The sequence below is a fragment of the Brachyhypopomus gauderio genome, unplaced genomic scaffold (assembly GCF_052324685.1).
Source record: "Brachyhypopomus gauderio isolate BG-103 unplaced genomic scaffold, BGAUD_0.2 sc46, whole genome shotgun sequence".
NCBI classification, from domain to species: domain Eukaryota; kingdom Metazoa; phylum Chordata; class Actinopteri; order Gymnotiformes; family Hypopomidae; genus Brachyhypopomus; species Brachyhypopomus gauderio.
Window position 1 is genome coordinate 677,501 of NW_027506872.1, and position 14,744 is coordinate 692,244.

At 47.1% G+C, this 14,744-nt stretch overlaps 1 protein-coding gene across 1 annotated transcript in view; it reads right to left on the reverse strand.

The window, feature by feature from the left end:
* Window positions 1-14,512, reverse strand: part of tcf4 (transcription factor 4) — a 216,995-nt gene extending 202,483 nt beyond the window's left edge. The window contains 3 exon segments of the mRNA XM_076986358.1: window positions 12,607-12,679; window positions 13,548-13,586; window positions 13,875-14,512. Of these exon segments, the coding sequence (XP_076842473.1) occupies window positions 12,607-12,679; window positions 13,548-13,586; window positions 13,875-13,976 (214 nt within the window). The 5' untranslated portion in view covers window positions 13,977-14,512.
* Window positions 14,513-14,744: the final 232 nt, after the last annotated feature.

A 14,744-nucleotide genomic window follows, 5' to 3' on the forward strand; every position in this document is an offset into this window, starting at 1 on the left:
CACTTAACAAACCGAATCCTCATATAATATGAATCTAATCATATCGTGAACAGGAGTGATTTGTATCGCATGGTATCGACAAGGGGTTTTAGAGTATCACAGTTATATCGCATCGGTGGCAGTGTATCGAGATGTGTATCGAATCTAGCTTAGTGGTGAAGATATACATCCCTACAGCACACCACTCACAACACACCAATCACAGCACACCAATCACAGCACACCTATCACAACACACCTATCACAGCACACCAATCACAACAGACCAATCACAGCACACCTATCACAACACACCTATCACAACACACCAATCACAGCACACCAATCACAACACACATATATCACAACACACCTATCACAACACACCTATCACAACACACCTATACAGGTGTCACTCTCAGAGGAATCACTCTCAGAAGAATCACTCTCAGAAGGATCACTCTCAGACGGGTCACTCTCAGAGATGTCACTCTCAAAAGCGTCACCCTCAGAGGGTTCACTCTCAGAGGGTTCACTCTCAGAGGGGTCACTCTCAGAGGGGTCACTCTCAGATGGGTCACTCTCAGAGGGGTCACTCTCAGAGGGATCACTCTCAGAGGGGTCACTCTCAGAGGGGTCACTCTCAGAGGGGTCACTCTCAGATGGGTCACTCTCAGAGGTATCACTCTCAAGACGTTTCAGTATGGCTGCCTCATTGATTGACTGTTTCCCGGCTTGCGTTAGCATCAGCGTTAGCCCTAACCCGCTAATCACAGCGCTGCATGTGTCACAGAACATTCTAGAAAGCCATGTTGTGCCACGAGGATCTATCAGGAACTGTGGCACTTTCAAATGACCAAAACCAGAAACATAGAAAGAAACAGAGAGAGAGAGAGGGGGGGGGAGAGAGAGGGAGAGAGAGGGAGAGATAGAGAGAGAGAGAGAGGGAGAGGAGAGAGAGAGAGAGAGAGAGAGAGAGAGAGAGAGAGAGAGAGGGAGAGGGAGAGAGGGAGAGAGAGAGAGAGGGAGAGATAGAGAGAGAGAGGGAGAGAGAGAGGGACAGATAGAGAGAAGGGGGGATTCTTACTATAAACAATAAACAGTGTAACAGCAAAGATCTGTGTGTGTGTGTGTATTTATATTATAAATATAAACTCATCTACTATAAACATATTATAAACTCTTGTTATAAATTCTTGTATTATAAATATAACCTCTTCTGTTATAAACTATTCTATTATAATTATAAATTTTATTATTACAAATATAAACTCATTTCCTATAAACGTATTATAAAATTTTATTATAAATATAAATTGCACTATTATATATTAACTCGATTATAAATATAAAATATTATAAATTCTTGTGCTATATGTCACGGTGACAGCTCCGGACCCCTCCTTGTGGGCGTGTTGTTACGTTGTCTGTGTGTCGTTATGTCCATGTTTGTAGTTCCGTGGGTGTGGGTCGTTTGTGAGCGTGTTCGTAGTCTCACCTGCACCTTGTCTAGTGATCACGGGGAATGTGTTATTCACCTATATAATGTGCGTTCACGCAATGTCTTGTGCTTGTCTTTGTCTAAGGTTCATGCCTGTCTGAGAGGTCAGTTACTGTGCTCACGCTTACGTGCTGAACTTCACGTCTTTTCTGTTATTAAAGTATATGTTTCACTACTACGTTGTTCGTCGTGCCTGCCTCCTCCGCACGTCACACTATAAATATAAACTCATCTACTATAAACATATTATAAAATCTTCTATTATAACTATTGTAAATATAAACTCTTCTATTATTAATTCTTGTATTATATAAATTTTTCTGCGATAAACTCTTCTATTATAAATATAAATTATACTAGTATAAATATAAACTCATGTACTATAAACATATAAAATCTTCTATTGTAAATATAAACTCTTTTGTTATAAATTCTTGTATTATAAATATAAACCCTTCTATTATAAATACAAACCCTTCTGTTATAAATATAAACCATTCTATTATAAATATAATGTCTTCTGTTGTAAATATAAACCCTTCTATTATAAATATAAAGTCTTCTGTTATAAATATAAACCATTCTGTTATAAATATAAAGTCTTCTGTTATTAAAATAATCTCTTTTGTTGGGTGCAGGCCTGTTGGTTTAATGAGCAGGCAGTCTTGGGGACTCCTGTCAGCACCATGCAGGACCCCATTCAGGACCCTGCCATGCACAAACAGGAAATCCTGCTCATGGCCCCAGGCTCCCTAAAGCCTTGGCAGCCCAGAACAGCAGAACTGAAGTGGGTCAATATGACCACCATGCAGCCAGGATCTTACAAAATATCATATCAAGATCATATCAAGATCATGATCATATCATGAATATATCAAGATCATATCAAGATCGTATCATGATTATATCAAGATCATATGATATAATCTTACACACACACACACACACCTACACACACACACACACACACACACACACACACACACACACACACACACACACACACACACACACACACACACACACACACACCTACACACACACACACACACACACACACATACATGCTGGATGGGAACACAGCACTGGATACACCATTATTACAGCACCGTTGCCCTACTCCACAACACTGTATCATAACCATTACCCTACAGACACGCCAGCAGACAAAATACCCAGGACAACAGCTACGTCACCCTGCTACACACCACATCACCCTGCACCACCCCATCACCCTGCTACACACCCTATCACACTGCTACACCCCATCACCCTGCACCACCCCATCACCCTGCTACACACCCTATCACCCTGCTACACCCCATCACCCTGCACCACTCCATCACACTGCTACACACCCCATCACCCTGCTACACCCCATCACCCTGCTACACACCCTATCACCCTGCTACACCCCATCACCCCGCTACACACCTCACACACTGCACTAAAAGGTGCACTAATTAGGACCTCCCATACTCCACCCTGCATACTCACTCCACCCCATACTCCACCTCCAAACTCCACCCTCATACTCCACCCCATACTCCACCCTTCTATACTCCACCCTCATACTCCACCTCCCATACTCCAGCCCCACACTCCACTTCCCATACCCCACCCCCATACTCCACCCCCATACTCCACCTCCTATACTCCACCCCTCATACTCCACCTCCTATACTTCACCTTCCATACTCCACCCCATACTCCATCTCCCACACTCCACCCCATACTCCACCTCCCATACTCCACTCCACACTCCACCCTTATACTCCACCTCCACACTTCACCTTCCATACTCCACCCCCCATACTCCACCTCCAATACTCCACTCCCATACTCCACCCTCATACTCCACCCCCACACTCCACCCCATACTCCACCCCCACATCACACCCTTATACTTCACCTCCTATACTCCACCTCCCATACTCCACCCCCCATACTCCACCCCCACACTCCACCCCCATACTCCACCCCCCATATTCCACCTCCTATACTCCAGCCCATACTCCACCTCCTATACTCTACCCCCATACTTCACCTCCTATACTCAGTAATGATGCATGTTTACTTTTGTATATATTGAAGCACATTGTACAGATTTGTTTGTTTTCTGCAAAGCCTCAGCACAGAAATAGTACAGATGTCATTAACTGACCTGTGGCCAGTCCTCAGTGTTTCACTCTAGTGCTGACGACTTGTGTGGGGATGTGAGGGACTGATCTGAGAGCAGTAGAGCAGTACTGAGGCAGAGTCAGTCTGGCACGACATGAAGCTCACAGTGCTTAGACATCTATTAATAACACACTGCAAGAGACAAGAGCAGGACTCTATCTCTCTCTCTCTCTCTCTCTCTCTCTCTCTCTATATATATATATATATATATATATATATATATATATATATATATATATACAGAGAGGGGGGAGACAAGCAGGACTCTCTCTCAGCATGGTATATATATATATATGTGTGTGTGTGTGTGTGTGTGTGTGTGTGTGTGTGTGTGTGTGTGTGTGTGTGTGTGTGTGTATGTGTGTGTGTATAGAGAAAGAGAGAGAGCGCGAGAGAGAGAGAGAGAAGAGAGAGAGAAAGAGCGAGAGAGAGAGACAGGGAGAGAAAGAGAGAGCGAGAGAGAGAGTGAGAGGGAGAAAGGGAAAGAGAGGGAGAAAGAGACAAGCAGGACTCACTCTCAGCACAGCTGCCATATATATATATATATATATATATATATATATATATATATATATATATATATATATATATATAAATAAAGAGAGAGATAGATAATATAAACACGCGTGTACATCAGATCATTAAACAGAACCTAGCACCACACGCATGTGTGCAATCAGACCATTGTACAGAACCTAGCAACTGGGGTGTGACAAGATCTCGTGTCACGAGATCTCGCAAGATGTAACCCAGCGATATTTCTCGTCGAGCTAAAAATCTGTCTCGCAGGATTTGTGATCCAGCAAGCAACCAGAATGATGTGGGAAAATACAGGTATTACTATTTAAGATGCCCCGCCACTTTCACATCGTTTGTTTGGCAGCATTTTGGGTTCCCGGCGGAAATGATAAATGGCAAGAGAGTGACTGATAAGATGCGAAACATATGCAAACATTGTATGAAAATAATGCCGTACACCGCGACTAATGCAAGCAGGATGCAGAGACATTTACAGCAGCACCACAGCTCAGTACTCAAATCAACACATCTCACTTGAACAGAGGTAGCAGGGACAGAACGGCGCTTTGGCAAGTGGATAGTGGGACAGCAAAGGATATCGGGAGCAGTGTGGGGATGCTAATATAGTAATATGTGGAGATGCTAATTTTCTTTAAAATGAACATGGCAGTGTAGTTGCAGCAAATTCAGTGACATACTTGGTCAGGCTCTGTTTGCACTATTTGCACTCTGTATTGACAGAGAAGAACTTTTTGTTTTGCACATAATATTGTTTGCACTTGAAAAAAGGAGAAATATTTAATTTTATTTATCTTATTTTAACTTTTATCAAATTTTATTTTAATTTCAATTTGTAAAGGAAGAAGTCTATTAAAAGTTCATGCTTACATCATGCATGTTAAAAATTATAATAAAACATTTCAAAATGCATGTGTAACTCAGTTAAATAAAAGTCTGTTGTCCAGTCATATAATTTGTCATTTTAGTTTTCTTAAAATCTCGTCTCGTCTCGTTCTCATGAACCCAATATCGTGTCTCGTCTCGTGAGCTGAGTGTATCGTCACACCCCTACTAGCAACACACACATGTACATCACACCATTAAAAAGAACCTAGCAACACACGCATGTACATCAGACCATTAAAAAGAACCTAGCAACACACGCATGTACATCAGGTCATTCTACAGAACCTAGCAACACATGCATGAACATCAGACCATTATAGAGAACCTAGCAACACACGCGTGTACATCACACCATTCTACAGAACCTAACAACACACACATGTACATCACACCATTAAAAAAAACCTAGCAACACACACATGTACATCACCCCATTAAAAAAAAACCTAGCAACACACACATGTACATCACACCATTCTACAGAACCTAGCAACACACGCATGTACATCACACCTACAGAACCTAGCAACACACACATGTACATCACACCATTAAAAAGAACCTAGCAACACACACACAGGGTTGCCAACTTTTGACGTTCGCTTGGAGTGAGATTTTAACCTGGAGCCGGTGGCGAGTGTATTTTGTTGAGCGGGGGGGTGGCGAACGAAAATTGTTGAGTGGGGGGGGGGGGGGGGGGGGGGGGTGAACGTAAAATGGACACAGATTCAGTGTTATATCGCCGGTGGATGGCGCCAGAGCTAGCGAACTAGTAACGTATTGAATCATATATGTGGATCTGAGGTAAATAAACTGGATATTTTTTTTCGGCGTGAGATATCGGAAGTGTGGCGTGAGAGCGTGTGAAAACGGTCAAATGCGTGTCTCACGCTCAATGCGTGAGAGTTGGCAACCCTGCACACATGTACATCACACCATTAAAAAGAACCTAGCAACACACGCATGTACATCAGGTAATTATACAGAACCTAGCAACACATACATGTACATCAGACCATTCTACAGAACCTAGCAACACATGCATGAACATCAGGTCATTATACAGATCCTAGCAACACATGAGTGTACATCACACCATTCTACAGAACCTAGCAACACACACATGTACATCACACCATTAAAAAAACATAGCAACACACGCGTGTACATCATACCATTCTACAGAACCTAGCAACACACACATGTACATCACACCATTAAAAATAACCTAGCAACTCACACATGTACATCACACCATTCTACAGAACCTAGCAACACACGCGTGTACATCACACCATTCTACAGAACCTAGCAACACACACATGTACATCACACCATTAAAAAGAACCTAGCAACACACAAATGTACATCACACCATTAAAAGAACCTAGCAACACACGCATGTACATCAGGTCATTATACAGAACCTAGCAACACACGCATGTACATCAGACCATTCTACAGAACCTAGCAACATACGCATGAACATCAGACCATTCTACAGAACCTAGCAACACACACATGTACATCACACCATTAAAAAGAACCTAGCAACACACACATGTACATCACACCATTAAAAAGAACCTAGCAACACACACATGTACATCACACCATTAAAAAGAACCTAGCTACACACACATGTACATCACACCATTAAAAAGAACCTAGCAACACACGCATGTACATCAGGTCATTATACAGAACCTAGCAACACACACATGTACATCACACCATTCTACAGAACCTAGCAACACACACATGTACATCACACCATTCTACAGAACTTAGCAACACACACATGTACATCACACCATTAAAAAGAACCTAGCTACACACACATGTACATCACACCATTAAAAAGAACCTAGCAACACACGCATGTACATCAGGTAATTATACAGAACCTAGCAACACACGCATGTACATCAGGTCATTCTACAGAACCTAGCAACACACGCATGTACATCAGGTCATTATACAGAACCAAGCAACACACGCGTGTACATCACACCACTCTACAGAACCTAGCAACACACACATGTACATCACACCATTAAAAAGAACCTAGCTACACACACATGTACATCACACCATTAAAAAGAACCTAGCAACACACGCATGTACATCAGGTCATTATACAGATCCTAGCAACACACGCATGTACATCAGACCATTCTACAGAACCTAGCAACACACGCATGAACATCAGACCATTATAGAGAACCTAGCAACACACGCATGTACATCAGACCATTCTACAGAACCTAGCAACACACGCGTGTACATCAGACCATTATACAGAACCTAGCAACACACGCGTGTACATCAGACCATTCTACAGAACCTAGCAACACATGCAAGAACATCAGACCATTATACAGAACCTAGCAACACACACGTGTACATCAGACCATTCTGCAGAACCTAGCAACACACGCGTGTACATCAGATCATTCTGAAGAACCTAGCAACACACACGTGTACATCAGACCAGTATACAGAACCTAGCAACACACACATGTACATCAGACCATTCTGCAGAACCTAGTGTCTGGGCGGGTGGAGGTGTGTCCGGGCGGGTGGAGGTGTGCCCGGGCGGGTGGAGGTGTGCCCGGGCAGGTGGAGGTGTGTCAGGGCGGGTGGAGGTGTGTCCGGGCGGGTGAAGGTGTGTCTGGGTGGGTGGAGGTGTGTCCGGGCGGGTGGAGGTGTGTCTGGGCGGGTGGAGGTGTGTCTGGGCGGGTGGTGGTGTGTCTGGGCTGGTGGTGGTGTGTCTGGGCGGGTGGAGGTGTGTCTGGGCGGGTGGAGGTGTGTTCGGGAGGGTGGTGGTGTTTCTGGGCGGGTGGAGGTCAGCCCCAGGCGGGTGGAGGATCCTGCCCCCGCCTGCTGGCCCACAGCGCTTTACTATGCAGACACATCCTGCCTCTTCCCAGCAGACCAGATAGTTTCACCCTGGAAGTGTCTGTCAAGGAATAACTCAGACAAAACCCTGAAATGATAGCCATTATTACCAAGGTAATTATTAGCATTAGATAGTAAATAATGCTAATAATATCACTATTACAAGCTGGAATGACTAATAATTCTTAATCCTCTACACAATTAAAGCATGAATATTTCTCTCTCTCTATCTCCCTCTCTCCTTCTTCCCTCCACCCCTCCTTTTATCATCGTTCTGCTTCCTGAGAGGAAGACAAAGGGGAGCGTGGAGGAGGAGAAGAGATGAAACATTAAGAGACTCGTTCCTGCCCGCTCCTCCTGTGCACATGAGATCACAGAGCCCTCCACTCCCACGTGAGATCACACACACTCCTCCACTCCCACGTGAGATCACACACACTCCTCCACTCCCACGTGAGATCACACACACTCCTCCACTCCCACGTGAGATCACACACACTCCCCCACTTCCATGTGAGATCACACACTCCTCCACTCCCACGTGAGATCACACACACTCCCCCACTCTCACGTGAGATCACACACACTCCCCCACTCCCACGTGAGATCACACACACTCCCCCACTTCCATGTGAGATCACACACTCCTCCACTCCCACGTGAGATCACACACACTCCCCCACTCCCACGTGAGATCACACACACCCCGCCACTTCCATGTGAGATCACACACACTCCTCCACTCCCACGTGAGATCACACAACCCGCCACTTCCATGTGAGATCACACACACTCCTCCACTCCGACGTGAGATCACACACTCCCCCACTCCCACGTGAGATCACACACACTCCTCCACTCCCACGTGAGATCACACACACTCCCCCACTCCCACGTGAGATCACACACCCCTCCACTTCCACGTGAGATCACACACACTACTCCACTCCCACGTGAGATCACACACTCCCCCACTCCCACATGAGATCACACACTCCCCCACTTCCATGTGAGATCACACACACTCCTCCACTCCCACGTGAGATCACACACACTCCCCCACTCCCACGTGAGACCACACACACTCCTCCACTCCCACGTGAGATCACACACACTCCTCCACTCCCACGTGAGATCACACACACTCCCCCACTTCCATGTGAGATCACACACACTCCCCCACTCCCACGTGAGATCACACACACTCCTCCACTCCCACGTGAGATCACACACACTCCCCCACTCCCACGTGAGACCACACACACTCCCCCACTCCCACGTGAGATCACACACACTCCTCCACTTCCACGTGAGATCACACGCACTCCTCCACTCCCACATGAGATCACACACCCCGCCACTTCCATGTGAGATCACACGCACTCCTCCACTCCCACGTGAGATCACACACACTCCCCCACTTCCACGTGAGATCACACACACTCCCCCACTCCCACGTGAGATCACACACACTCCTCCACTCCCACGTGAGATCACACACACTCCCCCACTTCCATGTGAGATCACACACTCCTCCACTCCCACGTGAGATCACACACACTCCCCCACTCTCACGTGAGATCACACACACTCCCCCACTCCCACGTGAGATCACACACACCCCGCCACTTCCATGTGAGATCACACACACTCCTCCACTCCCACGTGAGATCACACACTCCCCCACTTCCACGTGAGATCACACACACTCCCCCACTCCCACGTGAGACCACACACACTCCTCCACTCCGACGTGAGATCACACACTCCCCCACTCCCACGTGAGATCACACACACTCCTCCACTCCCACGTGAGATCACACACACTCCCCCACTCCCACGTGAGATCACACACCCCTCCACTTCCATGTGAGATCACACACACTACTCCACTCCCACGTGAGATCACACACTCCCCCACTCCCACATGAGATCACACACACTCCTCCACTCCCACGTGAGATCACACACTCCCCCACTTCCACGTGAGATCACACACTCCCCCACTTCCATGTGAGATCACACACACTCCTCCACTCCCACGTGAGATCACACACTCCCCCACTTCCACGTGAGATCACACACACTCCCCCACTCCCACGTGAGACCACACACACTCCTCCACTCCCACGTGAGATCACACACACTCCCCCACTTCCATGTGAGATCACACACACTCCTCCACTCCCACGTGAGATCACACACACTCCCCCACTCCCACGTGAGATCACACACACTCCCCCACTTCCATGTGAGATCACACACACTCCTCCACTCCCACGTGAGATCACACACACTCCCCCACTCCCACGTGAGATCACACACACTCCCCCACTCCCACGTGAGATCACACACACTCCTCCACTCCCACGTGAGATCACACACACTCCCCCACTTCCATGTGAGATCACACACTCCCCCACTTCCACGTGAGATCACACACACTCCTCCACTCCCACGTGAGATCACACACACTCCCCCACTCCCACGTGAGATCACACACACTCCCCCACTCCCATGTGAGATCACACACACCCCGCCACTCCCACGTGAGATCACACACACTCCCCCACTCCCACGTGAGATCACACACACTCCCCCACTCCCACGTGAGATCACACACCCCGCCACTTAGCGAGATCAAAAACCCCTTCACTCTGTGTGTGTGTTTGGACTGAGTAAACCCCACAGATGCTGAAGCCAGCACAAGGAATAGGGCACGACTTTAGTTTTCTTTCGCCTGTTGCTGTATTGGAGGGTCATGTTTGTCCTTTTGTTCTTGTCTCGCCTGTATGCAGTATCGCTGTGGATCGGGTCGTCTCTCACGTGTCCTCACGTGGATCTGGTCAGACAACTGGGCCTTCACCAGGACCACCTGCTGCTCAGCTTCAGAGGGCTCAGGACGGAGACCCGCCATCATCTCTGTTATCCTGTGTGTGTGTGTGTGTGTGTGTGTGTGTGTGTGTGTGTGTGTGTGTGTGTGTGTGTGTGTGTGGGTGGTTGTGTGTGCGTGTGTGTGAGTGAGTGTGAGTGTGTGTGTGAGTGTGTGTGTATGTGTGTGTGTGTGTGTGTGTGTGTGTGTGTGTGTGTGTGTGTGTGTGTGTGTGTTACTTCCTGGGACAACTGCGGAGAAGCGGTCCTATAGAGGACTGTGTCCAGGGTCAAGGGTCCAGGGTCACAGTCACCCTTTCTTAGAGTGCTTTGTTTGTTTTTTTAAAGGCTAATAAATACAAAGGACTAAAAAGTACAAATTCAAAGGCCATTGAGAAAACACCAACTAATCCTAATCCCTAACCCCAGTCCCAATCCCCAAAGCCTCAACCCTAGCCCCTAACACAGCAGCTCTACCCTAGCCCCTAACACAGCAGCTCAACCCTCGCCCCTAACACAGCAGCTCTACCCTAGCCCCTAACACAGCAGCTCTACCCTAGCCCCTAACACAGCAGCTCTACCCTAGCCCCTAACACAGCAGCTCTACCCTAGCCCCTAACACAGCAGCTCTACCCTAGCCCCTAACACAGCAGCTCAACCCTCGCCCCTAACACAGCAGCTCTACCCTAGCCCCTAACACAGCAGCTCTACCCTAGCCCCTAACACAGCAGCTCAACCCTCGCCCCTAACACAGCAGCTCTACCCTAGCCCCTAACACAGCAGCTCAACCCTCGCCCCTAACACAGCAGCTCAACCCTAGCCCCTAACACAGCAGCTCTACCCTAGCCCCTAACACAGCAGCTCAACCCTAGCCCCTAACACAGCAGCTCTACCCTAGCCCCTAACACAGCAGCTCAACCCTAGCCCCTAACACAGCAGCTCTACCCTAGCCCCTAACACAGCAGCTCTACCCTAGCCCCTAACACAGCAGCTCAACCCTCGCCCCTAACACAGCAGGTCAAACGCCATCACGTGTTAGTGTGCAGTGTGCAGGCCACTGTAATTACGCTGCATCACACGCTGAACGTGACAGTGTTTTAGTAACACGCTGATGCACTACATCATGGGAACACATCCACTTAAGGTAGGGCTCCATATGTCATCCAAACGAAATAATCATGTTGGTTACCGCCACAATATCAGGAAGGCTGTTATCACAGTGAGGACAGGAATTGTTTTTAACACAGAAGGCAGATATTTTTAAAGCACTGGCAAAAATTGGACGGCACCATTTGAACTTCAAAAATGTGCACACACACACACACACACACACACACACACACACACACACACACACACACACACACACACACACACACACACAAAGTCTTAGGTGGCACTTGGCCACTAATTCTGAAAAATATGATGAGCCAGTAGACATATGTACACCTTCTTTCTCTCTCTCTCTCTCTCTCTCTCTCTCTCTCTCTCTCTCACACACACACACACACACACACACACACACACACACACACAACCTTCGTATTAACTTCAACATCAGTCGCTCTCTTGTGACAAATTTCTGCCTGGCCAACACAGAACACAGAAGCTCCCGATATGACCTAATTAATACATAACCACGCGCCACCGCAGACGGCGGTTCCGTTAAGAGAGGCACGCGCTGGGGAGGGACACGCGCCCCTCACCTCCGTAACGGACACGCGGACGCGTGAACCAAACGCACGTACCTGCGCCGGAGAAGTGTCCGCTGGCCAGAGACGGCGGCGCGTTCTTCCCGCTGCTACCCGGAGGAGAAAACATCTAGAAAACAGTTGAACGGGCATTAAATGAGGGAACACACACGGACTGCGCACAGTATACATGTTTTAATTCTACTCCCTGAAATAGAAAAGAACCGTGTTAACTACAAACATACGTGCCGGGTGATCTGTAGCGCAAATGTATGATATTAATAAGCTTGTATCATCTACCTTCATCTGACAGAAATGAGACGCTAGTGTATCTGTTACTTCACGAAGATGTGTGGCGCGTCCTCGCAACTTCAGTCTCACGGCGCTACAGCACCTACATTTAAATTCTCGTACGTCAATAACTGGTTGGTTTTAAATAAAAATAAATAACCGAGCGCCTTCTGGCCGTGTACATAACTTTTGATCTTGTCTTCCCGGATATCTGGAGTGGTGTGTCCAGACCATAAGACTGTAAAGTTGAGGCTCGCTGGGCTAAAACAGCACACACACACGCGCGCGCGCGTCCTGCGGAAACTTCCCCGTCCAGCACACACGGCCTCGGGCGGAAAAGTTGGAGCTTGACTGGTGCTGCTGGTGCACAGACGCAAACGCTGCTGCAAAGCGCCGAGTGGAGTCGCGAGACGAAGCCCGGAGCGCGAGCCCAATCCACCACTACAGCGCGAGCCTGATCTACCGGTGCAGCACGAGCCTGATCCACTACAGCAGTGTCGCTCTCCGCGCAGCAAAAACACCCATTTCAAAAACACCCATTTCAAAAACTGTCACTGCTAAAACATTTTATATATAATAATAATAATTATAATAATAACAATGGTAATAAAAATAATTATAATAATAATGTTGCAAACTCAAAATACAACATTTACAAATCTATGTAATAATAAAACAAGAAAATACGTAAAAGTGGGATATACTACCATTGACGTTGGGAACATTTTCAAATCGCTGTTTCGCATCTATAAGACAACAGAATTACTAATGCAATATCACATCTCTCTACGCAAGGCTTGGAAAACACTTCATGATTAAAACCATAAATGCTTAAACTTTCTCCAAACAAAATATTTACGCTGTTGGCTTTTACGTTAGTCTATGCTCATTGCGTAAAGTGAGTTTTTAAAATGCCCTCAACATGTACACAATAAAATATATTTAAATGTGCAAAGAAAAACAAGTCGCCTACACTAAGCGTTTGCATGCGATTTTTTTTACTAAATTGTAGCGAAATAAAAACTAGTGCTTACCGCACTGAAATCCAGTAAGTCGCTGAGCTCTTTGTCTGTTCCCAAAGCTACCATTCGCTGTTGATGATGCATTTTAGAAAAATCACACAAACCTAAAAACATGGAAACAAACTGCGGTCAGAAGACGCGGGTCTCGCGCCGATGGGGGGTGGGGTGGGGGGGGCTCTAATCACTATTTCAGATCTTCCTGAAAATCCACACACGGTCGCTCTCGCCAGGGTCCACCTCGCGTGTTTTAGACCTACAGCCGCTCAGCGAGTCATAGTGCAACAGGAGGAAAGCGCAAAAATCAGAAGCTCCAGGCCGGGAGACGGCGGTGAGACGTGTGAACGGGTCTTCTCTGGTCCTCCTCCGTGCAGCACGCAGCTCACACGGAGCACCTAGAAGTGGCAATCCCGTGCAAAGAAATTAAATAAATAAGCAGGCTGCATAAAAGAAAGCTAGGATTGAGAATGCAGTTCAATAACTTGTCGGTTATCATGGGAAGCGCAAATAACCGAGTGTTTAGAACAATTGTCTGACAGTAAAATTATTCGGACTTTAATGAATTGTATGTTTTCTGTGGCAGGGGTGTTTGCGCGCGCCGCGTGCGTGTTTCTGCAGCCTCCTCGTTCAGAGACACGTTACTGTGTGTGCACGTTTAATTCTTCACTTTATTCCGTGTTGTCTTGTGTACATAAGGCGTGATTGTCCACTGGACCACAGCAGTGCTCTTTCAGTGCCTGGAACCGGAGAGAGGGCGAGGGTTTACGGTAGGAGCACCGCGCTCACCAGCCGGAACCTGGAGCTCTTCAAAAGCGCCTAATGACCGCGGTGAAGCACAGACACTCGCGCAGAGGTGCAGCGGACATCTGAGAACACCCTAAACCA